The sequence below is a fragment of the Callorhinus ursinus genome, unplaced genomic scaffold (genome assembly GCF_003265705.2).
Source record: "Callorhinus ursinus isolate GAN/ISIS: 27379988/994484 unplaced genomic scaffold, GSC_fseal_2.0 scaffold4, whole genome shotgun sequence".
In the NCBI taxonomy this organism is placed as follows: Eukaryota; Metazoa; Chordata; class Mammalia; order Carnivora; family Otariidae; genus Callorhinus; species Callorhinus ursinus.
The window spans coordinates 117,912,418-117,939,862 of NW_027397066.1; the positions used below are offsets into that span (position 1 = coordinate 117,912,418).

Sequence of the window (27,445 nt, forward strand, 5' to 3'; positions counted from 1 at the left end):
ACACTAAAAATAGAGAAGTGAATTACTGAGCATGAAGAACCACAAACCCAATTAAAGAAAATCTTATTTAAAATCAAGGGTGTAGCAATTTAATGAGCAAGCAAAACTGTTCTGGGATTACATGCATCAGACATCATCCAAGTCCAATTAAAATTCTAAGCTATATACTATATATACACACACCTATTTTTAAATTCCCATAATGACAGTAACGGTGTCATTCTTTTATTTTGACCCGGAAATATTTTTCTGGCAAATGGGCTTTGACAGTGGTTTGCAATGTTAAGAGTAATTACAAACTTAGGAAAATCACAGTAGGATAAATTTGAAGGGAATGATTTACTTATAAAACTAGAAATAACATTCAGTGGTAGAAATGTGCAGAGACCCTTTTACTTTAATAGCATTAGTAGACAAAAGCCTGATGCAATTCTCTAAGAACACCATCGTTTTTAACTGATGGGAATAAATCACTCGAACTAGAACTATTCTTTAAGCCACAATTTATAGACAAGGACTGTAATATACCAAAGACATGACCATATCCACAGGGGACAAAGTTTGACTTGTGGAACAATTAAATCCATAGTAATTTATACCTCATACTTCAGTAAGAAATATTTCTTGTGCAACGAAGGAATTACATTGCTGCAGATATGCAATAAATTTAACAATGGCAGACTAAGTTTCTCAATTCTTACAGGAAACAATGTTTCTATACAGCTTATTATCTGTAAGGAAATTTTTCCCCTCATAAAAAAGTACACTGAAACAAAAATTAGTAAAAAGTCAAAGAAAGCCTACACACAAAAATTAGGAGAAAGTCAAAGAAAGCCTGCACGCCTCACAATATACTTGACATTTATAAAGATCTGGATTAAAATACCAGCTTTGCTTCTGTCCATCTGTGCCTTCGGGCAAGTTTCCAACTCACAGGGTCTGCGAAAGAAGTATGAAAGACATCTAACACAGTGCCTAGAGCCTTATGTGTTCACGAGCATGCACTCTCTTCCTTCTAATATTTATTCAGTCCAACCAAGATTTGCGGAGTTCTTCTAATGAACAAGGTGGCAGATTTAATATATAAGCCTGGAGCCAGAAGAGGTGATTTGCTGAAAGAATGTCTGGGCTTATTAATAAAAGGAGAATTTCCCTCAGTGGTCTTCCGTGGGAAGAGAAGACGGGGCATGTGGAAAGAGCACAGTGGCTATTTAGTGCCTATTAGTTTCTACATTTACATTATTTATTATATACATGCCCCTCCCACCCCGAGAGTGGCTGCTGATGGGCTCCCCCCTATCATCTGGTCATCTCACCTGAAGCTTTGTCAAGAGCTCCTGCTCCGCGGGCCCTAATCCCTGGGGAACCGGTGTTGGGCCTGTTGAATGGCCCTAAACTCATGAATAGCAAGGCATAGTCGGGCTGTGTCCATCACTGCATTGCTAGAAGGCAAGGCACGGGCAGGTAGAGAGGGTTATGTCACACCTTCTTGCCTTTGAACCCTTCTGCCCTGTCACCTTGGCCACTGAACCCCAGTTTTGGATGATCCTGTTTCCTTGAGTCTCAGGTTTTTCTTAGCCTGGAGTATAGTTCAATAACAGCAAACACTGTACACTTACAGAACACTTGCGACGTGGGGTTGAGGTAGTAGCTTCTTCAAACTGCCTATTAGCTACAGAAAGGAAGCATGTCTTCTTCGCCAGAAATTTCCATTCTTTGAAAAAGATGGATGGAGGGCACCTGGGTGGCTTAGTCGGTTAAGCGTCTGCCTTCGGCTCAGGTCATGATCCCAGGGTCCTGGGATCAAGTCCCGCAGGGAGCCTGCTTCTCCCTCTGCCTCTCTCTCTCTCTGTCTCTGTCTCTCATGAATAAATAAATAAAATCTTAAAAAAAAGAAAAAGATGGATGGAATCTGGGGCTGAGACTCACCCAGAAGCACATGACAGTGGAATGAGTACTGACAGTGACAACCCCCCCCCACCTCCCACCAGTCAGCCCCCCTGTGTGACAACACATCTTTTTTTAGAAATATGGTGGTTACCAAATAGGCCAAGCAAGGAAATGGCCTATTTCAGGGTTACTCTTCCTTTGAAAAAGGATGCCTCATTTCAGTAAGCAAATCTATCAATTAAGGGCCAGAGTTTGAGCTGTTGTTTTCTTATTCAAATTATTCTGATGGTAAAAGTGATAAAATGCAAACAGGAAACAGAATATATTTGCACGAGTCAATGAACTGCAATTGTTTTAACAGAACAGTGACAGCAAGCACTGTGTTCCAATATCCTAACCTACTCAAATTTCATTTTAATGTCAAAATATCACTTACTCTGAAATGCACAAAATGTACCTTAGTAATTATGTGCCACCTTTTCAAAGATTAAATATAAAAATAATGAGCAGGCTCATGGTTATGCTATGGTTCAAAAATGCTTCTAAGGTTCTATTTAGCTTCACTAAGGAAAATGGCTTTTTTTTCCTTTTACCTACAATGTATTTTTCAAAATAGGACTAAATAAAACACAAAGTGTTCTTGAGTAATAAGCTAAGATATACTTAATATAGTATCTCCCTAAAAAAGGGAGAAAATTGGTTAGTATCAGACAGCAGTAAACCAAATTACAAGAGTCATTTCGTTTTACCAAAGAGATGACTTTCTAATTTAAAAGAATCAAGTTTTAATTAGGTAAATGGTTTTTCAAGATAGTCATAAAGGTCAACAGGATGAAAGATACTAAAGACTTTTTAATGTACAGAACTTGGATTGTATGTAATAAAGCATCACTGCATGTTGTTTTTTTTTTTTTTTTTTCTGAGCATGGCCCCATGAGAGGGACACTTAACCTCTCCTGTGCAGGCTTAGTGTGTGCAAGGTGAGCCTCATAAGATGATTACTTCCTTTAAATGCTTGGTATAAAGGCCAGGTACCTCCCACCAGGTGAACGGCATCAAGATGAGTCATGATTCACCATATTAATATTACCGCAGATTGGGAATCATTCAAGAAACCCGTGCTAGGTACCAGGACAAGGGGCTGGGAGGCATAAAGCACCTGCACTCAGAAAGCTCACAGTCTAGCAGAAGAGAATTCATCTCAATAAAATAGAGAATGCGTTTCATATAATCAATGCATTTATGAAAGGAAAGAAGAACAAAGTAATGATGCAACGTGTTTTCTATAGAAATAAACTCAAATTGACAGGGATAATATCACCTAATTGCTTCAAACTCTGCATATAGTTAAGAGCTAAAAAGTAAAGGCATGCAAATACATAAGAAATTAAATACATTCTAGAGAAAACTTCAATGCTGCAACCAACAGTTGCTTTAACAAATTCCTTACTCAGATTTAAAAGAAAACTTGAGATTTCTCTCATTGCCCAAAAGGTCACAATTTGGCATATCTCACCAATCATTTGTCATTTGCTATTCCCTTCATTGGAGAAATCTTGACATCCTTTTCCCTGCACCCCATTAACTTTAGATTCTTCTGGAATGAAGTAGTGTGTACACAGAGAGACAAATTCATAAACTATACAGTAGGGTTTACCATCAACCTATAACCTTTCCTTGCGGTAACACTCGGGTCTCCTTGAAGTATGAAGTCTACCAGATGCCCAACTCCGAGTAAAAACATCCAGGCAGCACTACGCCCAGCTACTTCTTTCAGATCTCTTGCTGTATTTCATAACAGCTGACTCCAAAGGACATTTCTATTCCATTACCTGTAAAAAAAGACCCCTTGCAGACCTCCAAAGCAAAGGAGCCATGCAAAACTCTGGAGGAAACCTGCAAAAAAATGAGCATGGTGACTGGTAACGCTCCCTGCCCACTTGAATGCTTAACTCCCATGATTCTAGAGCCACCATATTGTACTTTACTGAAAGGAATTCCCCTCAGGGTACAGGTGACATAAGAGCAAGTGGAATTGAAAAAAAAAAAAAAGTTGGTTAAATAAGGGGGAAACAGATAAACATCTACCAGATATTCCTGTTTGGGAGTCATTCTCACACATTTCAGAAGTGTAATGAGATGATTTGCTGTATAAATACATAATTCTATCAGAAAAGCTGGAGGAAAGAGCATTCCAAAGGCCCTGAGGTGGCAGCAAGTTGGGCATATCTGAGGACCAGCAAGAGGGGCTGGGAAAGACGGAGGGAGGGGAAACATGGCTGGAAAAGAGGCTTGGACAGGAGACAGGGGCCAAGCCGGGCCAGGCCCTGGGGGTGGAAGCAAGAACTTGGACTTGGCTCCAAGTATGATACGCAGACCCCGGAAGATCTGAGCCAGGGAGTGATGTCCTTTGATTTTTGAAACTTCATTCTGTCTGCAGCATGGGGACCAGATGATAGGGAGCAGGAGGGGAAGGTGGACATCAGCCAGGAGTGACAGCGGTCCAGGCAGGGATCATGATGGCTGGGAATCAGCTGGTCAGATTGTAGTCCGAGTCCAAATATACTTCTTTTGACAATAATGAGAGTTAACATTAAATGCTCACAGTTGCCCCTTTCCTGCGTTGCGTGAGTCCACAACAGTTCTGATGGATAACACATGAGGCTCATTCACAGGTGAAGACTTAGGTTAATCACTTGCTTCCTGAGCTTCCAATCCTCTCTGCCTTGCAAGACTCTTGGCAGCTCCTCTTCCACTATGCTCAAATCCTAGAGTCCTCCCATCACTCTCAGCAACCAGAGAACTTCAAGTTTCTATCTCCATACCTATGGTGCTTTAGGTCTCCCTAGGCAAGTGACTCTGTCAGAGTCCAGGCCCAGGCCAACTGGGTACCAGAATTTTTTTTTTTTTTTTTTTTACCACCATCACCACCGTATGCAGCCTCCCGACTGGGTAATGACAACCATGAGGTGCCAAATGTGGTATTTCTTACTCAGTAAAAATACCATGGCAATCTCTACCTCTTATGCCAGAAGCCTACAATCAAGATAACGAACATTTAGCACATCACTGAAATTTCACCCAGCTTAATTAAAATGTCTAATCTTTTCTGACTCATTATACTCGTTTTGATTGTTACAGAAGTTTGTGTGCTTTCCTGTACTTGCTGTGTTTGCCATCTGTTTGTGTTCCTGCTGGTCTCCAAAATCTGGTTATTATTAGTGAATCACTACCTCATGTCTTGAAATAATACTTATTGTACACACCCTCATAGTTTTAACTATCATCCTGAAATTTAAAAAATTCTCATGTAGAATTCAGATACTATCGAAGGAAAAAAACAGTATTTCTTTAAGTTATTAAGAACTATGGAATGTAGGAACTCAAGGAGGCCTTTAGATTCACCCAGTGTGGTGGTTATCAACCACAGCTGCACATTAGAATCATCTGGAGAGTGCTCTGCCCACCAGACTAATTACATCAGAATCTCTGCATGTGGAATCTGGGCACCTGTAATTTTTAAACTCCCCAGATGAGTCTAATGTGCAGCCAGAGTGGAGAATCACTGCTCTAAACCATGACCCCCTCCAGGAGCCTCCTGCTCATCACTTTCAAATGGAAGAAAATGAGACCCAGAGCGGGGAAGTCACTTGCCAATGGTAAAGCCAATTTGAGGCAGAACCACAACTGAAACCTGCATTTCCTAACACACTGTTCAATTTGCATTTAACATCTCCAAGATTTAGATGACTGCAAGGGAACAGAGGGGGTTCCACCAATTGCAGTCCTAATGATTCTATTACCCAGGCTTCATTCCTTCTGATTCGCCACCTTCTGTGTCTTGCCCCAGCTGCCAGACTGGTCTAGCTTGGAGCAAAGTCATGCAGAAAAGCTACGCTAGGCCCCCACGGCAGCACCCATAACTGACAGACGTATTCTTTCTCCTTCAGTGGAGCCATTCCAGAGAGTGAGCATACCTCTGAAGACTTCACTAAGTGGGTTACCAAAACCCTGCTCTACAGTTACCCATGAAAAACCTCTAATGAGTCCCATATTGAGGAACTTGACTGAAGTAATCATGGATGTGCACCCATTTTTAGGTAAATAAGGATGTTTACATTAGCACTGTTTATGTAGGGTAAAAGTGGGATCATCACAGAAATATCATGGAAACAAATTTCAAAATGTACCCTTCAATTTAAAAAAACTATAAAACATATGCAATATATTCCCAATTTGGTAAAAGTAAATAATGTATCCACATTATGAAAAAAAAAGATTTGAGTGGTTGGGTTATAGATGGTTTTTATTATCTTCCCTCTTTTTAAATGTTCCATATTTTCAAGTTTTTTTTTTTTTAAGATTTTATTTGAGACAGCAAGGGGGAGAGAGCACAAGCAGGGGGAGTGGGAGAGGGAGAAGCAGACTCCCCGCTCAGCGTGGAGCCCAACGCAGGGCTCGATCCCAGGACCCCAAGATCATGACCTGAGCTGAAGGCAGATGCTCAACAACTGAGCCACCCAGGTGCCCCTTAAGTTTTTCTATAAAGCATGTCTCTCTCATTTAAAACGAGAAAAATATATATTTTCTAAAGCAGCAAGACAATAAACACGTCCAGAACTCTATTTGGTTACAACTTGTTTTTGATACCCTTCTGCTTATGTCTTTTTCGCTTCAGACCAAGGACATGAATGAACCAGGCACTTACTTCCTGCCACATTCTACAGGGGGAATAAACATTTTAACAGGAGACTCTAATTAGAATCTCCCTGACTTCACTTATGTAAGTCAAAAGCTAAGAAAAATTTTAGTGTCATAGAATATTTTTTCATGACATTAGAAACATTAACTTGGCCTATCTTTCTAGTCTCCCGGTTATTTAACAGATCTTAATATTTCCTGAGCACTTTCCATGCACTAGGGACTCCTAGGCTTTGGGAATTTTATGATGAACAAAAAGTGTCTAAAGCCTGTTTCTGTGGCTCTTATATGGGGGCGGGAAGACAGACAAGAAAACATGTTAATGAGAAGTAAAATGAAGCAGGGGAGGGGTTGGGAGTGCTGGGGATAGTGAGTGGGGGAGGGATGCTGCTATTTTAAATAGAGGAGCTGGGGAGTGCCTTAGTGGTGAGGTCACTCACTTTAGAGAAGGGACCTGACAGAGGCAGCCAGTCCTGTGGGTATCTGGGACGAAGAACATTTCAAGCAGCTTTTTACATAGTTCACACATATTTCTGGTAAATAAAGGGGAAAACATCTTTCCTGTTCCACTGTTCTTTGGGACATTTGAAATCACATTCCTGATGGAGGTTTAGTCGGTTCACAGCTACAGAACAGCCTGAAGAATACCTTCTGTGGAAAGTGAGGACCAGAAAAGAGAAAAATTGTAGGGGGGAAAAAAAGGATTTGTGCAGGTCAACACTTAGAAAAATGTCCAATCTTTGCCTTTTCAATAGTGTTTTAGTGAACTATGTAAAAAAAACTATGGAGAAAGAGATTGAATTGGTTAAAAAACAAAACATTGCTTGGATCTTACCTAAAATATGTACTAATTATAGATTTTGACCTGGAAAGGACATGAATGAGCCATACATTTAACACAAAATTATTTCTAATCTTTAACCTTTATTAAATGCATGAACATATACTTCATACAAAAAAGGCTAACAATCTATGCATAAGCTTTAATTTTATGACAAATGATTATTTCTACTGAAAAGTGTTTCTACACATATATTAAAGAAACATTTTTAAGATGCTTACAGAATCAATTTATTACCAATGCTTTTGAAGTAAAAGAACTTTCCTCTCACACAGAAAAAAGAACTAGAAACAATTTTATTTCAGTCTGTAAAACACACTTCGCTTAAGTTAAACTGCCAAGGGATTAATCCTTTATAGAGTTTAAAATAAAAGATGACATTATACCTATAGACAAGGTTTCCATGGGACAAAACCACTGTAATTGCAGCTTCATAAAGATCATGCGGCACAAGGCGGCTTTTTTTTTTCCCCCCCTCTCAGGCTTTTATATTACCAGCAAAATCCTCAAAAGTGGAGATATTCTGAATAGGATTTGAGTTCCATTTTAACTCAAATTTACCATCTCTCAATTTACATAATCAAATACAGGGAATTCCTGCATCACCTCAGTCACTCAGCAGTAAGGGAAGATGGCCTCTAAAGTGTATACAACATGGAGCATCTCCTCTAGGGATAAGCCGAAGACTTTCAGGGGCTGTTAAAATATTAAATTCTTTATATGCTAAGTTTTATGTCCAGAAATGCAACGATAATGGTTATGCTCCTTTTCAAAAATGGAGCCTGGTTTCTAGACAAATTAATGTTGCATCAAGAAGCACAATCGCTCCTTTTTGAGAAACTAGAAGTTCTAAAGTCCCAGGTTCTTTCTAAATCTTTCCAGATTTCCTAGTCATAAAATTCCTTCCTTTTTGAGAAGCCTGGGGATCTTTAAGAACAGAGCCAGCAGGAGAGAGGAGGATGGAATGCTTACTGAAGATTGGAAGGTAGACAGCAGGATTCTTCCAAATCCCCCAGACATGTATTTCTATGACCCGAACTGAGTAAACAAGGCGTACGGTTTCTTGAAATGCCCAGGCCGTATTAAGTTACGCTGCCAGGAATGTTATCTAATACTGACACTGCATTATGGCTTTCAATAGCAGAGTCTGGAATTCCTGGCTATCGGAGGTCTGTCTGCCATTAGAGAGACAGGTGAAGCAGCAGTTCCGTGCCACAAAAATAAGTACATAAACACTAAGTGCGGAGGGTGGGACTGTTTGGCCTGGGAGGTTAAGAACAAGTGTAAATGGTATTTTCCTCTTAAGACACGTACAGAAAAGCAAAGTGGAAACTGAGGCTCTTAAGTGTTTCTTAAATATCCAAATGATAGAAAATCACGGGTGCTCAGGCTTCAGAAGACCCTTAAGGTATCAGCCAATGGAACCCTGTGCACGACTCCTACATTCAGCAATTCCACAACAACCCCGTTCAATTTCAATCTGAACACGAGAAAGCTTCATCTACCCCAGGAAGCCTCTCCCCCTCATACAGTTCTATCCCTGTGAACATTTCCCTTTACTAAAAGAAGTCTGCTTTCCAGAACTTCTCTTCACTAACCCTGGTTTGACTCCATAAAGCGGAGGGCCCAAACACACTGGCTTTGGGGTTGAGGCAGGGGCATAAAGGAGTGGCACAGGCCAGAAGTGATGGGGACTAGGGCCAGCTGAAGAGCACACTGCCCATATCAACGGCTAGCCCCTGTTCTGCTCCAGACGGCTGCTGCCATGTGGGACACGGGTCCCTGTCGTCACTTTTTGTGATGAAGTAGAGCCAGAAATCTGAATTTTAGTAGAACTATCTTGATTTCTGAATGTATAAGGAATAAATTATGGAGTTCAAACAACTCTTAGTGATCAACTAACCCAAACCTTTTATAGAGAGAGAAAATGGAGATCCAGAATAGAAAAAGTGACTGACCCAAAGCCAGTTAATCAGAGGCATGCCTGAAGGCAGAGAGCCCTAAACATGAGGCCCCATCTCTTCCAGCACAAAAATGCAGCCTGTGAGTCTACAGTGCAACCAGCCTATAGACTTGTTAAAGTATTCTGAACTAAGCAGCAGCTTTAGCTCACTTCCTGTTATCCATTAAGTCATCACAGCCCACATCTAGTTTTTATAGCATCCTTCCAAGTTGTGAGAATATGAAGCAGTAGTTATAAGCAAAGGCTCTAGAGATACACTACTCAGGTTTGCAAGCCTGGTTCCACCACTTGCCACCCACAGGGCACCTCTCCTGTCCAGGCTTCAGTTCCTTGGTCTGTGAAACGGGGATAACAGTACCCACCTGAGTGTTGTTGGGATAATTAAATGAGCTAATACGCATAAGGTGCTTACAATACGCCTGACAGGGTAAGCACTCCACGGCCAACATTATTACTTCCCAGAGAGAGAACTACAATATGCTAAAGAAGAGAGTTAATATAAACATACTAATTAAAGCAAAACCGCACACGTCCTAGAAAGGTAGGAGTCCTGAAAAAAAATTATAGCAGCTAGTTCCTTTATAAGGGTTAAGGCAAAGGTAGACTTTAGAAATTAAAATAGCGGCAACAAATGTAGCATGAACCCATAAACTCTTAGCACCCACCAAAACAAGAAAGTGTCAATAAGCTTCCTGTTTTCTCCTCCAACCTTGGTCAAGTCCTAATAGACAAAGGATACAATCCTCCATCCTGGGCTCCTCCTCGCCAAGCTGAGCTTATTCTCTAAACAATTCAACCATCTCTTCCCTTCTGTCATCTCTAAGGACTATTAGGGACCAAGTCCCTCAAAAGTTCTTCCATTCAGCTAGACATTTAGTCTTCTCATTTCCCTTTCACTATACACTAGCAATAGACAAAGAGAGCAAATACCTTCTTAAAAAAAAAAAAAATGTATCCTTCAATGTCACAATCCAGTCACAAACTGTCTCCACACACTCAGATCTACCATGTATATCATGCAGGTCCCTGCTAGGAGATTTCAATTTAAGCCAAGAGAAAAAGCACATACACAACAGGAGAATCCTCAAATGTTCACCACCCTTCAGAGGGAGCCGGAATACCCGGGCTCAAATCACAGAAGCCACAAACAGAAATTAACACTACCGCTCTGGTCTTCAAAGCAGGAGAGGGGAAATAAAGCGACCTTTCCCAGGGCCTCAGTGCACCCTAAGGGTCTGATGATCCAGTTTAAGGCTCTGTGTACCACTGTGTACAATGCTTATAAGGGTTACATTTATTGACTGCTAGGTGCCGGCTACTGTACATGCACTGACTCATTTAATTACCATACCAACCAAGGTAGAGGGAAACTGAAGCCCCTGAGGTGTGCAGTCACTTGCTGAAAGGACAGTGAGAGGGGCACCAGGGTGGCTCAGTCGTTTAAGCGTCTGCCTTGGGCTCAGGTCACGATCCCAGTGTCTTGGGATCCAGCCCCGCAGCGGGCTCCCTGCTCAGCCAGGAGCCTGTTTCTCCCTCTCCCTTTGCCCCTCCCCCTGCTTGGGCATGTGCGCTTTGTCAAATGAATAAAATCTTTAAAAAAAGATACACAGTAAGAAAGCAGGAGAGCAAGGACACAAACCCAAGTGGGTGGCTCTAGAGGTTACACTAATTAACCACTTCCCAAAATTGCCACTACAGATTTCTGATAGGACTTTCCTCAGACTGTATCCTAAGAAAGTTCACAGGCATCTGACCAGCTCCGAGGAGATAAGTAAGGTCTCAGGGCCTTTACCTTGCCCCTGACAGTTCACTTCTGGGACTCTCACTGGCAGAAGCAACATTCCCCCGTAGCTTTTACTCAAGGAAAACTTAGGCAGAGGCTCTCTAAAGCACAAAGCCGGCACTTCCCCATATCCTTTTATAGGGGACGTGTAAAATCTATAGTCCAGGTGCTTTAATTGGAAGAGGTAGATTTTTCTCTATTAATCTCTCTTCTGGTCAGACAAAAAATGTATGAGCTCAAAGTCCAGGAAAAGACAAGTGATGGCTAGCAAGGAGAAAAGGAGCAAAATGAAAAGCGGAAAAAAAGAAAATCAAGAGTATGTTAAAAACTACTAGTCCCCAGGGAAATGCAGCTTAAAACCACAATGAAGATACCACTCTTAAACAGTTTGGCCAAAGTAAAAAATATAAGTGTTAATGAGGATATAGAGAAAATGGAACCCCCATATAGTGCTGGTGGGAGTGTGAAATGATGCAGTTGCTTTGGAAAACAATCAGGCAGTTCCTCAAAAGGTTGTGAAAGGACCCAGACATTCCACTTCTATGTATATAACCAAGAGACATGTCCACACACAAACTTGGACACAAACGTTCGTAGCAGTATTATTCATAAAAAGCGGAAGTTACCTAGATGCCTATTAATTGATGAATAAATGAAATGTGGTATAACCATACAAAATATTTGCAACAAAAAGGAATGCGGTACGGATACATGCTATAGCACTGATAGTGAAAGAAGCAAGGTCACATAAAACCGCATATTACATGGTTCCATTTATAGATCTTCCTCAGCTTACAATGGCGTTACATCCCTATAAACCCATTATAAGTTGAAAATGCACTTAGTACACCTAACCTATGATCATAGCTCAGACTAGCCTCCCTTAAACACGTTCAGAACAATTGGTCCACAGTTGGGCAAAATCATCTAACACAAAGCCTATTTTATAATAACGTATTGAAGATCTCATTTTTTTTTAAAGATTTTTATTTATTTGACAGAGACACAGCAAGAGAGGGAACACAAGCAGGGGGAGTGGAAGACGGAGAAGCAGGCTTCCCGTCAAACAGGGAGCCCGATGCGGGGGTCGATCCCAGGACCCTGGGATTATGACCTGAGCCCAAGGAAGACGCTTAAGGACTGAGCCACCCAGGCGCCCCGAAGATCTTATGTAATTTACTGAATGCTGCACTGAACGTAAAACAGAATGGCTATGTGGGTAAAGAATGGTTGTTAAGTGTATCAGTTGTTTATCCTCCTGAGTGGCTGAGAGCTTCAGGGGGCTGCGGCTGCCGGGCATTACAGAGGATCAAGCTGCATATTGCTAGTCCAGGAAAAGATAAAAAATCAAAATCCCAAGTACCGTTTCTACTTTATATGTATCACTTTTCCACCATCATAAAGTCAAACCATCATAACTCTATAACTCAGGAAACCATCTGTAAATGAAGTATCCAGAATAGGCAAATACGCAGAAAGTAGATTAGTCATTGCCTAGGGCTAGGGGGTTGGGGAGGAATGAGGAGTAACCGCTAAGGCACAGAGGGTTTCTTTTTGGAATTAGTGGTGAGGGTTGTACAATTCTCAGTATAGTAAGAGCCGTTAATTTGCATACTTAAGTGTGTGACTTGTGAATTCTCTCTCCATAAAGCAGTCATTTTTTTAAAAGATTTTTAAAAACTGGTTACCAAGTAAAACTACTAGTGTACTCCAGGAGAATCCGTGTCTTTGTGAATGAGAGACTGTAATTGCAGAAGTGGTAGAAACCCAAAATCATTTCAGCAAGAAAAAAAAAAAATCAGAAAGTCTATAGGGAAAGTGGAAGGGGAACCGATTTGTTTAACTGAATTTCAAGGTGGTGGGTGTGTTGGGGTCATATCACCCCAAATGCATAGATATTATACCATGGGTTACATAACTAAATTCTGACGTACTCACCTGAAAGCTCTCAGTTCCAAAAATAAAGGATTTAGAGAGGTGAGATTTAAAAACAAGAAAAACAGGCAAAGGCTGATATTAGCTTTTTGGAGACTCTAAAAGTTTACAAATGTAAGGATCCTCTGGCATGTTGCACCGCATGTTCACAAAATAAGAATATGGATTTGAGCCCAAAATATACACCATTTCCTAAGATGAATTTAGAAATCGGACTTAACTAGAAAAAGTAGAGCCTTTAAGTTCTGGAGCTGAGGGTAAGACATGAACAGTGAGATCTCAGTGTTTGAAATTTGGAAGAAATATTTAGAAGTGAAGGGTCTGCCAAGGTACCCAGTCATGTATCTCCTTAATAATGAGCCTGTAGCAGAAATCAATGCAAACTCTAAAGTGAATACAGAGTCCTAAGGGGGCAATATGTCAAATGATAATATGGAAGTTTCCTGGCCATTAGCTGACACCACGTTAACACATTTTCGGAAACAGAATAGAGAATTTCATTTAAATTTTTTAGCTTTTAACTTTCAAACTATTACCAAACTGTTTACTCCCACTCTGTCTTAAGCATCATTTGTATGGAAAATCAGCCTACTGCTTTTTTTAAGAACAGGCAAGTCATTAATTGATCCAATGTGTTGGCAGTTCTGGAGAACCTTTTTAGACAGGAACAAGTGATGCCTCTTTCTGTTCAAAGAAGCCAAGTTTAACATTTCACGCATATGCACAGAGAAACATTTAAGGAATCCTGCAAATTAGCCAACAATCCTCTTGGAATTTAGAGAACCAAAAAAACCCTTCACAACCCCTCAGGTCAGAGTTTAGATATTAAATGTTTAAAGATACTTTACATGACCTAAAGTCCTCCTCCATAGTCCTCCAAATCCTTGAATATCAAAGTTTAAGTAGTGCTCCTAGGACTCAATGTTGGGGTACAATCTTTTCCCCTACAAAACTGCTGAGCTCCAAGAAAATATATCAAGTGCTCCTAAATGCTGTATCATAGCTTTTCTAAGTGAACTGCCTCTCTTAATTAAGGGACAGCATTTTTCTGGCCTATGTGTTAAAAGCACTGAACTTTCCCCATTTCACCTGTTTGTGTTAAGCTTGACAGGTTCCTTGTTGAAGGCAGCTGGTGTTGATTACCAGAGGCAGACCAATGCTATACCTCATTAACAGGTGATAACAGCTCTCAGAAGGAAAACTTGTCCCGAAGAATGCACCCCCCAACAATACAGCCAAAGCTTGGTGTTTCATTTCAGTAGCATCACTGTTTATTAAAACCTAGCTTTTAAAGAAAATGACATTTTTGATCAGGCAACTCCGGTAAAAAAATGCATCTGTCATTTCTCTCCCCCCCCCCCCGCCCCCTTATGGATGCCACAGTCTCAACCCAGGAACCCCTCTGGGGAAGGAGGGCCCAACTCAAGGAGGCCAGTCTGCTGAAAGTAGCTGGTTATGCTGAGAAGCCTGGATAGGTTTTTTTGTTTGTTTTATTTCTACCGCGAAAGCAGTGGTATGTCAGGCCTACGGATAATATGAGTTTCAGGGCAGTAATGTATTTCTAGCCCTGGCACCCCTCAACCATTAAGAAAAGCTTATTCTTTCTACGCTGAAGTCGCCTCATTCTCGCCAAAAAGAAAGCCTTCAGCATAATCTCCCAATTAGGCAAAGGATAACGCAATACTGGAAAAGTAGGCATAACTTTATGGCCACCATGCTCTTTTTGGCTGGTGGAGGATTATTTACCATCGTGCCTGCATGTCAGCTTCTCCGAATGACAGAGCACAGGACTTTATTATTTACGACGTGCGTCAACCCAGCGGGGGCGGGGAGGGCTTTTAATCTCCCACGAAGGGCTGAAACCTGACTTGAAGGAGCAAGTTAGCGGTGGTGAGCCGCCAGCACCAGTAACCCTACCCGCCTCCTGACACACAAACGCCTGCATCAGGAGTGTACCTGATGCACACACTAGTGCTGAGCTATCAGATGTACCGGTTCCAAACAGGTGCGGAGCCGGTCAATAAATACGCAATATACGAGCCCTGCTCCCAAACTTCACCTTCCAGATCCTCATCGGAAAAGTTGGCCCACCTCGGCAAACCCACGTCGCAGCGGCGCTACGCTAATCGGAACACACACTCTGGTGCCCCCCTTTCCCCTGCTTTGTAAACCCCCCGAAGTAACGCGAAGCAAAACTTAATAGGTCCAGAGAACAGAGACGCGTCTTCCGCGCAGACTTCCCAGAAAGGAGCTAGGAGGCAGGCGCTGGATCCTTCTCTGGCGCCTACATCCCTTGAGGCTCCCCCTCTCCCACGCCCGCCGCGCACCCGCCCGGGGCGCTTACCTGCATGGGACATGGTGATAGTCTCGTTGGTGTTGGAGCCCACGTTGAAGATGACCACCGCAGAGGCGTTCTGGAGGAACGCGTTCCGGATCTTATCCCTGTACGTGCAGTTGCCCTTGGGGATGAGGGCTATCCAGTTCTTGCCGTGGGCCGGGGCGGCGAACTTGGTGTTGGGGTCGCAGGCTAGGCGGTCGTGGGCCGGGCTGGCCATGACCACCTCCCCGCGGGCGTCCTGCTTGGGCGAGTGCTCCCCGTAGCGCCCGCACTCAGTCTTCTCGGTGTGCATATCGGTGCCGCCGCCGCCCGCCACTCCGGGCCCGGGGTCCGGCGCGGGCTCCGCGTAGGTGATGTTCACGAAGGCGGTGTACCATTCCTCCTTCTCAGCCACGGTGAAGTCCAGGCAGAGCAGATGCACGAAACAAAAGGAAAGCAGCCATGTTGAGAGAGCCAGACTGCGGCACGCTTGGATGAGAGACCTTGCCATCTTTATCCGCCGGGGCCCCCTTCCCGCCCCCCGCGCCCTCCCCCCACCCCGTCCCTCCTCCCCAGCCCCGGCCAACCCCGGGCCGGCGGCTTCTCCTCCTCCTCCCGTTCACTCCGGGGACCCGCGGGCCCGCGGCCGGGACGCACAGTCGCCGCGGGGGCCGGATTCCGAGCGAGGGGATGGCGCCGGCCCCTTCCCCTTTCAGCTGGAGCGTGGCGGTTGCATTTCGCTTCAGCGGCCCTGGAGGGGCGCGGGCGGAGGAGGCGCTTGGGCTTGCGGAGGAGTCCAGCGGCCGAGTGTCCGGCTCCTTGGCGCGGCTTCTGCTTCTCTCATAGGGGTGGCAGGGGCCCCAGGAGCGTGCGGGGTGGCGGCTCCGCGCGCTCTGGCCCCGGCGGGGGCGGGCGCGGCTGCTCAAAGCCCGGGGTGCCGCCGAGGGTGTCCCGGCCGCCGCCGCCGCCGCCGGGCGCTTCGGCGAGCGGATCCGGCTGCTGGCGAGGCGGCAGCTTCTGCGGCGCGCGGGCTCCCTCGCGCTGGGACGCTGCGCTCCTCTCTTCGCCGGATGGCCGCACCAGGGACACACTTGCCGGAGGAGGGGACGGCTCGGGGCCCGAGGGAGAGAGCGGCCAGAGGGGAGTACGAAGTCTGTGTATGTCCGTATATGTTTGTGTGTGTGTATAATGTGTGCGTGCAAGGAGGAGCTTAGTGTGATGTCAAAGATTCTGGGCTCCGCTTGCCACTCTCTCTCGGCCTTTCTTGATGGGCGACAGCGACACCTGGCGGGTCTCAAATTCAACCCCGTCTCGGACTTGGTCCAGGTCGGGGGGGGGGGGCGGCAAAAGGGGAAGCGACCCCTAGACCTATGCGTGCAGGAACAACTTCCTTCGCCTTAAATATAGCGAAACGAGCGTGCCTCTCGTAAACAACCTTATCCTGTGCAGGAGAACTGCAGTGAGCTCCCTAATTACCCACCCTAGGGCCAAAGGCTGTGGCAAATTGGTAGCGAGGGCCTTCCAACACCACACCTGGAGTGTCTAGGGCAGTGACGATCAAATTTAAGTGTGTATAAGCATCACGTGGAGCGGGGGATGTTAAAGCTCAGACTGATGGGCCCTGCCACAGAATTTCTGCTACATCTGGGTTAGGGCTCCAGAACATACCTAACAAGGTCCCAGATGATGCCCATGCTACTGGCCTAGGGACCACTCTGTTTGAGGGAGTATAGGTATGGGTTTCTTTCCTCCCATCTGGAAGCAAACGTGTGACATTTGTTTTCTTACAAAATGGGTGTTTCCATATAAGAAAAGAAACCGAGGGAGCTATTTCTCCACTGTGTTTATTCCGGTTGTCATGACTGGTAGTGTCAACAGGCAAGGGAGGTTTCTTTGTATTATGGTTTATAGTGTGTTCTCCGGGTAGATAGAGATCAAACTAGTCAGAGTACAGCCCCTTCAAGTAGTGTTCTTCAAACTGACAGCACAGTCCCTTACCATTTAAAGGTTTGAATGCTTGTTATACTTTACATGCACTGTTCCCTTGGCTTGAGATACCTGCCCTATAAAATCTCTTAAGATAATTCGAGTGATGGTTCTCAATCACTCACGTTGAACTTCCCACCTGTCAGTCTTTCAGAGAACCCAGGACTCAATGATGAACAAAAGTCCACCTTTTCCCTAAGACCTTAATATGTTTGCAGCTTTCTGTTAATGACAGCACCCCAGCACAACCTCTCTTTTTCCAGCAGCAGTGCAAGCAGCTGGTGGCTGTTTGGGGGAGAGCGAGGAGCCCCAGCTATACCCAGATTAGAAGCAGGCACAGGAAGAACTGCTTAGAAGAATTCGTCTCTATGGTATTTGATGTGCTGGTTTTGTGTGTTTTCCTAACTTACTCATTTTAGAAAATAGGCTTCTAGGCAATTGGGACAGTGCTTTTTATAGTACCTCATGCCAAAGAGGCAGACATGGAGACTGCCTGGCTGTTGGTCCCTGAATCACCAGAGATCTGAGGGAAGAGTCCATTGGCTGAAAACTCCTAGCTAGGTTCTGTACAGATGCCTTAGCAAATGAAGGTGGTTCCCCAAACCTCTCTATCTCTTAGCAATTTTTCTCCAGCCACAACACTTGGGGAATCTGTGTCATTAAGAATGTATGATTACCCGGGTGCCTGGGTGGTTCAGTTGGTTAAGCATCTGCCTTCAGCTCAGGTCATGATCCTGGGGTCGAGCCCCATGTCGGCGGCGCCGGGGGGGGGGGGTCCCTGCTCAGCAGGGAGTCTGCTTGTCCCTCTCCCTGTTCCCCTACCCCCGCTTGTGCTCTCTATCTCTTTCAAATAAGTAAATAAAATCTTTTTTAAAAATAAAAGAATGCATGACTACCGCTTATCCTTTCTTTCTCTTAGAAAAGTTAGAGGTTAAAGAAATGACAGGGTCGAGGAGGCAGCATCCTGGCTGGGAATTGATTAATTACAGGGACATTGGGCAAATAAGTAAAATATTGAATATAATGGGAGCTAGGTTTCTTAGTGTTGGAAAAAATTTACAAATATGGAAAGAAAGAAAGCTCTGAAGAACTCCAGAGGTGTTGGATTAGTTTAAAGATGGGTGTGAAATCACACACACATATATACCATACTCTTTTTATTCAGAGGCTGGAAACAATGGACACATCAAGTGGCAAAAAGTTCTTGGTTTCTAAGTCCCATCCTCCAGTAAAAGAAACCAGGGAAAATCCACAGTAAGCTTGGAATCTCTTATAGCACGGTACTCAAAGCATTATGGCCAACATGCCAAAAGGACACATGAGCCAGCTGGATGGAGCTCCCACTGACCAAACTGGAACAATTCGAGTGTAAAAATAAATAATGATAGTAACTGATTACAACCTGTTGGCTAAAACAGGAATCCATGACTCTGAGCTAATATAAATGAATAAATAAATAGTGATAGAATAAATAAATGGAGAAGGGACAGCTCTTCCTGATGGCAGAATTTGAACTAATGAGATCGATGAAAATAGAAAGTCACTATTCGGCAGTGTTGATTAATTCAGTCAGGAGTCAGTGGATGCTAAGGCTGGTGGGTGGATGTTTGATGTACAGCAGGATGTACAGTTGGCCTGGTCTTGAAGTACCTCCTGAAAATGCTTATTGATTACAAGGGGGGAAATAGTGGATGTATTGAAGAGAACCCTGGAAGACACCCAATTGACCAGGGGAACAAGATGAGTATCACCGGTAGTGGAGTGAGTCACATCACATGCCTCATGTGATGTGCTGACAAGAACACGGCATCATCTCTGTGACATTTCTTGCCAAGAATGCCTGGCCCAAATCTGGACATGGGGAAACACTGGGTAGACCCAAGGTGAGAGGCAGCCTATAAAATGAAAGGTTTGTATTCTTTAAAACTCTTAAGCTCGTGAGAGACAGAAAGACAGAAGAACTAATCAATCCAAATCGAAGGAGACTCAAGAGCCATGACAACTCAATGCAACAAATGATCCTAGTTTGGCTCCTGGACCAGAACGGAAAAATATAACAGTTGGCCAAAATTGAATGGATTGGATGGTAATGTCTTCCCAGTGCTGGTTACCTGGTTTGGATGTGTATATTGTAGCTATGAGAATAAGGTTCTTTTTTTTTTTTTTTGCGCTTAAATGCACATTCTTTATTTTTTCTCTTTAAATTTTTTATTGTTATGTTAATCACCATACATTACACATCATTAGTTTTTGATGTAGTGTTCCATGATTCATGGTTTGCATATAACACCCAGTGCTCCATGCAGAACGTGCCCTCTTTAATACCCATCACCAGGCTAACCCATCCCCCCACCCCCCTCCCCTCTAGAACCCTCAGTTTGTTTCTCAGAGTCCATAGTCTCTCATGGTTCGTCTCTCCCTCCGATTTGAGAAGAAGGTTCTTGTGGGAGGATATGCTCTGAAGTATCAAGAAGTGATGAGGCATTCTGTCTGCAACTTGCTCTTACATGGTTCAAAAAAAAAGTGATGATGATCTGTCTATAAGATCTTGGTTTCCACTATTGCAGAGAAGCTGGAACCCAATTCATGATAAAATAAAAAGTCAGAAGTCGACTTTGGAGGGGGGAGTGGTTAATAAATCTGTTTCCAGTTCTGTGCTAATGGTTCTCTTCCTTTCCAGGAGCAGGACTTGACCCACTGAGCTGGATGTCCGCTAGGGAATAGGGCAGGTAAGGATTTTGCTCTTGTGGAGTTTACATTCTGGGCTGGAAGAAACACATTCTTTTATGTTTTAGATCACATCAAGTAATAACAAGTGCTAGTGAAGAAAATGGCAGAGTGAGAAAGCGTTCCCTATTTCATCTAAGGTGCTATTTTACATCAAGGTCAGTGGCTCTGATTCCATGGCCTTTGTACAGAATCCTCCCAGTATGGGATCTGTGTGTATATTTGGGGGACTGGTTGTACCTGGAAGAGGGAAGCATGAATACAACGGCCCTGAGGTGAGACTGTATTTGCTCTGCTCGAAGAAGAGCAAGGAGACCACTAAGGTTGGAGAGGAGCGAGAGAAAGAGAAAAAAGCCCAGAGAGCCAGGTGGCCCATCATACTGTCTTGGAGTCCAAGGTAAGAACACCTTGGATTTTATTCTGAGTGGGAGGAAAAGCCTTTGGAGAGTTTTGAGCAGGGAAATGACATAGTCTGACATATTTTAAGAGGTTTATTCTGGCTGTATTGGCGCAAGAATGAGAGCAAAGAGAACAAGCAGGCGTTAATAATAATAATTCAGGACGCAGCGGATTGTGACCTGTGCTAGAAAGGTGGCAGTCAACAAGGGGAAAAGTGATTAGATCCTTAATATATTTTGAAGATGGAATAAACAGTATTCTCTAGTGCATTTAAAATGTAGGATGATAGGGCGTCTAGGTGGCTGAGTCGGTTAAGTGTCTGATTCTTGATTTCTGCTCAGGTCATGATCTTGGGGTCATGGGATGGAGCCCTGCATTGGGCTCCACGTTCAGTGGGGAGTCCACTTGGGATTCTCTCTCTCTCTCTCTCCCTCTGCACCTGCCCCCTTCTCTCAAATAAATAAATCTTAAAAAAATAAAAACAAAATAAATACAGTGTGAATAAAAGAGAGGATTTCAGAAGGACTCTAAAGTTTGGAGCCAAAGCAACTGGCAGAATGGAGTTGTCATTTTCTGAGATGAGAAAAGTCAGAGGAGCTGGTTGAGGTCAGAATCAAGAGTTTTGAATAGGAGGTTCGAGGTGCCTAGAGATATCCGAATGGCAATTTCGTATAATTCGCTTCAGCACAGATTCCCAGAAGGAAGATGGCTGGATCAAAGCACATGAACGGTTTTCAAGTTATTGACACATGCAGGATGGCTAAACTGCTTTTCTAAAGGTTGGCCTCCCTTGATATCCCATGTCCTGGAGTAAAGTGAGCTCCCTAAGTTTTGAAATATCACCAGAAGACAGCTTAGTGGTGAGTCCCAACTGGAAGGGGGACTCTCTCCACCAGCCAAGCAGCCCAGGCCAAATAGAATTTATAAGTTTCTCCAGGGCTCTTTAGTGGAGGAAGATATTCTTGTTTTCATAAAGGGTAGAGATAGATCTGACTTAAATGCATGAAACATGCATGTGTCTGAGTCAGAAACAAAGAGCAACCCCAGGAGAAAATGCCAGAGCCCCGTTTCTCCAAATGTCAGCCAATAGGACTTTCCTTATGGAGCTCTCTGCCTTGACACTGCTTTTGCATCTTGCCATTAATGGGCACTGCTTGTTCAAAAGGAATTCCACCATAGACTTAAAAAAAAAAACAAAAAAAACTTGTTTTAAGTAATCTCCACACCCAATGCAGGACTCAAACTCACAACCCCAAGATTAAGAGTCACATACTCTAACAACTGAGCCAGCCGGGTGCCCCTCTCCTGCAGACTTTTAAAAAATGAATGTAAACATTTAAAAATACAGTTCCTCCTACATGTACATATTTTAATGATCTAATAGAGTTTAATGTGGAGAAGTTTCAATATACAGGGTTTGATCTATATTGTATTTTTCATTTTACATTGATTGTAATTTTTAAAAATCGATGCCCATTTAATTTTTCAGCATAGGTCCTTTTTTCACAGTGAGTTCCTAAATAACTATCCCCATGACTGACAGGAAGGGAAACCCTTCAAAACATGACTGTGAAGGGGGAAGAATCCTCAAAATACAATAAGGGATGCGCAGGCCCGTATGTGTAAGGACTGGCATTATTTTTTTTAATTGATTTCCTATGGAGAAACAGCCTATGGTATTTAGTTTCGTATGGTCTGTCCTAAAGATATTTTCCTCTTGCCCATCTTCCATATTTGTTTGGAGAGGAAGCACAATGCGCTAGCGTGGAGGAATGAGGGCTTTGATGCCAGGCGAACCAGGATTAAAGCCTCAGTCCTGCCCCCGGGGCTGATTCCACCTTGCTGAGACACAGTTTTCTCTTTGCACCTGGAGTGATTACACCTCCTCCCAGGACTGTTGGAAGATTCTCCAGGGCAACGAATGTTGGGCACACAGAAGAGTGAGAGAGACTCCAAAGACAGGTCAGGACAAGAAGAATAGGAGGGAAGAGAATCTAGAAAATTTAGTGTCCAGAAAAATTTAGAGACAGTCAGTTTATTCATTTATGTGTATGCGGTCACCTAACTTGTGTTAGTTCCTGTGCTGGATGCTAAGAGGTAGAGGACCTCTTTCAAGGAGTTCAGAATCTGTTTTTTTGGGACAGACATTATCATTCAAGGGGACTGTGAAAGTAGAATGCAGTAGCTTTTAACCGGATATATAAGAAGGATTCAGTGAGAGCAAAAAGAATTCTACACGGAAATGACAAAATGCAGGGAAAATTGAACCAGGTTGATTCTGTATCACATTTAGCAGAGATTACTGAGGACTGGGACTAGTCCTGCTTATATTCCAAGCATCTGCTAAAATGTCTAATGATATAGTAAGCATATAGTAAGCATCAATACATGTGTTGAATAATAAATAGTAATGAAGAGTTTCAACTTTTTGTTTTTTAGAGGGCGGGGAAGGGCAGAGGGAGAGGGAGAGAGAGAATCTTAAGCAGGCTCCACACCCAGCAGAGCCCAACCCCAGGGCTCTATCTAACAACCCTGAGATCATGACCTCAGTCGAAATCAAGTCAGATGCCTAACCGACTGAGCCACCCAGGTGCCCCAAGAGTTGCAACTTTTGAGCACTTAATATATATGCAGGCACTATTTCTTCTAAGCACTTCACATAGCTGGTCTTGTTTAATTCTTGGATGACTTTATGAGGTAGGTGTCATTGGTCGCATTACATAAATGAGGAAACAGAAACTCAAAGAAGCAGAGTAACCTGCCTGAGGACATGCAGCTAGGAACTGCAGGAGTGGGGATTTGATCACCAGAAGTCTGTCTCCAGGCTCTGGGCTTAAGAGCGATATACTACCACATTGATATTCTCTTTGCCTTATGTATTCACCATCTTGTTCATTAACTTGACTCCATCTTATAATTCCACTTCTTTCGCCTCTGGTTAATTTCTTATTGGACAAGCAGACTCTGCACTGAGCACAAGCCAGACTAGGGGCTCTATTGAAGGACCTGGAGATTACCACCTGAGCCAAACCAAGAGTTGGAGGCTCCATTGATTGAGCCACCCAAGTGCCCCACCCCCACCGACCCCATCCCACCCCCGCCCCAACTTCTGCTGCAAATGCTAGCTACAGATGGAAATGGAAGGTTATAGAAAGTTTTCTTAGAGAGTGTGCAGAAAAGTAACAGTATTCTTTTTTTGGTTCTTTGTTCCCTTACCAATTTCTCAAATTTCAGAACAATTGCATACTTTGCTAAAAATAACTTTTTTTTTTTTTTGCTCCTTTGAATTATCAAATGAGCTCCTCTTAGTTCAGTCTTTGATATAATTTTGACTTTTAATTTGGGCTTCTTTATCCTTCTCATTAACCAGAACCTTTCCAAACAATTTTATGGCATGAAATGTTTTGAGTGACTAGAAATGGAAAGTCAGCCTAGAAAAATTCACTTGGAACTTCAGCCAAAACCAACAGAAAACTTTTCCACCACAATACATCTGTTTCTTTTTACTTTTTCATATTATTTTTTTCATATGATTATTCGTTGTTTTTTTTTTTTTTTTCTAAGTGATTATGTTTCATTGGGGACATTTTAAAAAACTGGCTTCTTTTCTTCTCCATGCTTTTAAAGATCATTTTATCCTCTTTCACCAGAAAGCTGGGATGGGAGAGGATGTATCTACAGGCCAAGACACTCAGAGGATTGCATGCTGACTGACCATAACAGCTGTTAGACACAAGCAGCTTTCAACTATACTTTGTTAGAATTCTCAAAGGGGAGAGAATCCAGACCCTTTCCTGTCCTTATCATTTGGCCGCCATTTGGAAGGATGCTTTTATAGTTTTCCTTTTAGGATGAAGCCCATTGCCATGGGGTGGGTGAATAGCTATCAGCACAATTGGGGGAGAAGGCCTCAGGCCTTAAGGGCACAGGTGTCAGGGTCTTAATCCCAGCTCCATGCCTAATTTGCTATGTAGGTCAAGACTGCAGGACTACGAATCACTCATTTGGGCATACTTGCCTTTTGATACTAATTCCTAAACATCCATTGAGCTGTAGTCACACGGACCCGTCCCAAGACTACAGCATTAATATATTTCCACTGACTGATTCTCTCACCGCATGGTAAGGTCACTGAGTAGGAACAAGGGATAGAAAATAACATTTGTGTGTTTTGCCCCATCAACCAGGCTCTCTGCTAGTTGTCATCTAAGTCATCCAGGCTGAATTCTTGCCACAGTGCTGCCAGTGACTAACATGGGAGCCGAGACAGCCCCTCCCGATTCTCTTTTGTCTTCTGTAAAATGAGGGTGTCACTTGCTGTGAATTTCATGATTCTCTCAATCAGGTCACATACAAGCATGTATTTCCTTTCCTGTTATTGTTGCTTTTAGGCTTGACTCTGTTAATGTCTCCTAATGGATCCTAAGAACAAACTTGGAATTTCTAGCTATTCAATACTCTTGACAGAAGAACAGACCTCCTGTCTTTGGACATGCTTTCCTCTTTGAGTAGGATGGGAATGAAACTTTGAGAAAGGCGACACATAGCATATCCAGCCAGTTCATCCCATTACACCATGGAGAGCCCTGGGGTGACAGGAGTTAAGGAGAATTCCCACTCATATCTATTATTATCCTTTATTATCGTGAATCTCACTAAATTTAGCACCCAAGAGCAGGAATTAAAATATTCTTGTGTTGGTTACACTTTTCTTTCTACTCCTTTTAATTGTTTTAGTTTTCTCTTTTAATTGGCCTACTTTTTATTATATTTGATTTCATAAATCTATACCTATTGTTTTTCTGGACTAGGCACTGGCTTAATTACTGTTCTTGAGTGCTAAGTTGAGTCAAAATTTCCTAATAGGGCATAAAAGGAAACATTGGATTAAGAAGTTTTTTGTTTATTTAATAAAAAAATAAAGACAATTTGTCCTTAGACACAAAGTAAATATTAACTGCTAACTGCTATAACTTACTATTACTTCTGCTATTACTTCTGCTTATGAGGCATTAAATGAGAATCCTAAGGGTGTAATGAACTATAGTGGGAACTATTCCTGTGCTATTAAAGCAAATAGTTGGCAAGGACTTACTACTAGATGGAAAATAAAAATATACATTCATACACATATATATGTGTGTTTTTTTGGTGCATATCTAACTTTCTCACCAACTGTAGGAGTGGTCTTGGTGATTTTTAAAAATTTAAATTCGGATATAGAAATTTGATCATACCTAGTAAGAGTGTAAAATTTTCAGACTTTGACTGACTTTACCCTTAATTTTTAATTCTCAATTCACATCCTCAGATTTCTTGGTGATGATGGCTGCGGGAAAGAGGGCGTTCAAATCACCTCATTTAGGTCCAGAATGCAACCCCTGGAGTAAATCAATATTCTCAACCCTGGCTACACCCTGGAATCACCTAGGAAGGTTTTTTGTTTTGCTTTTGTTTTTGTATAATAGCTACAGAAATTTGGATTCAGTTGACCTGAGGTGGGGCTCTGATGATGGTAATTTTAAAAGCAACCCAGGCTGAAAACCATGGGTAATTTGGATAATTAAAAAAAAAAGAAAGAAAGAAAAAAAAGTGAGGATTTAAAAAAATAATGGGTAATAACTGTTACACCTCAACTCCCACACTGGTCAGTGTTCATAATTAGCTAAATAATTTCCTAAACTTTACCTAAGTTAGGTGTGTTGTATCAGTTTTTAAGTGACAAATAAAACTGTATGGAATTTAAATAGTTTACGAAATACTATTAAGGTGACAAAAAGAAAATAAACAGTGGCCTGTGAAGCAATAAATACAAATTGAGTTAGAAATATTTTCATTTAAAATGAATAAGGTGAAACTAAGAAAAATATGCAAAGTGTATAATATTATGAAGTCTAGCTTAATATGAGGCAGGCAATAGAGAAACATAAAGCTATTACAAAGACAATTTTATTTTTTATTTGTTTTTTTTTAAGATTTTATTTATTTGAGAGAGAGAGAATGAGAGACAGAGAGCACGAGAGGGAGGAGGGTCAGAGGGAGAAGCAGACTCCCTGCTGAGCAGGGAGCCCAATGCGGGACTCGATCCCGGGACTCCAGGATCATGACCTGAGCCGAAGGCAGTCGCTTAACCAACTGAGCCACCCAGGCGTCCTACAAAGACAATTTTAAAATAAAGGAACTCAACAGACTATATGGCTAAAATCATTTCCCATTAATACGAGTGTGTGTGTGTGTGTTCTTGTGAATAGTATAGTTGACCATTTATCACAGAATAACTTCTGTGAGCTGGCCAATGATTTACAGCCTATTTCAACTCTTGCTATATTTGGCATGGCTACACTAAATTGAATAATCTTTAAAACCGGGTATTACAACAAGAAAAAGAAAACCTCATTATCTGGTATATAGACAAAAAAAGGAAAGACAGAAATCATATCATCTCTTCACCCAAAATAAAGTCTCTCATGGGTCAAGGCCTATTTGGATGCCTGTATATTATGGGAGATCCAATGCTCAGGTTCTACCATGGATCAAGTTCCCAATTTTCATATCTTGTGGAGATTCTGAGGAGTCAGGTTGTGTCCCAGGGTATCATTGTGTCAGGACGGATGTAGCAGCCACCATGAGCTGCCTGGGGTTCAGACATTTTCATTGTCCAGCTGCCTCCCACCTACTGCGCGTTGGGACAGAACCAGCCTCTTGCTGGTCCCTTTTCCTGATACATCAGAAAGAAGAACTTAACTTTACTGGTTAAATCTTTCTAGGATTCGGGAAGAGGACGTGTTCTAACCAAGAATTGGATTTACTACTTTGTATTACTTAGGGATACACATTTAATGAGTCACAAACAGGGTTGGTCCACTTGATGGAGTCAGAGCAATTTTCAATTCACATCACACC

General features: G+C 42.7%; 1 protein-coding gene and 1 long non-coding RNA gene across 4 annotated transcripts in view; one reads left to right on the forward strand and one right to left on the reverse strand.

The window, feature by feature from the left end:
- RNF150 (ring finger protein 150) overlaps nucleotides 1-15,975 on the reverse strand; it is a 292,313-nt gene extending 276,338 nt beyond the window's left edge. For all 3 annotated transcript variants that reach the window (XM_073892286.1, XM_073892285.1, XM_025874236.2), the window contains exon 1: nucleotides 15,458-15,975. In XM_073892286.1, coding sequence (XP_073748387.1) covers nucleotides 15,458-15,941 — 484 coding nt within the window. In that variant the 5' untranslated portion in view covers nucleotides 15,942-15,975. The remainder of the gene's footprint in view (nucleotides 1-15,457) is intronic.
- LOC141372652 (uncharacterized) overlaps nucleotides 15,473-27,445 on the forward strand; it is a 28,498-nt gene continuing 16,525 nt past the window's right edge. Inside the window, exons 1-2 of the long non-coding RNA XR_012378033.1 lie at nucleotides 15,473-15,557; nucleotides 20,097-20,145. This is a non-coding gene — a long non-coding RNA (uncharacterized lncRNA). The remainder of the gene's footprint in view (nucleotides 15,558-20,096; nucleotides 20,146-27,445) is intronic.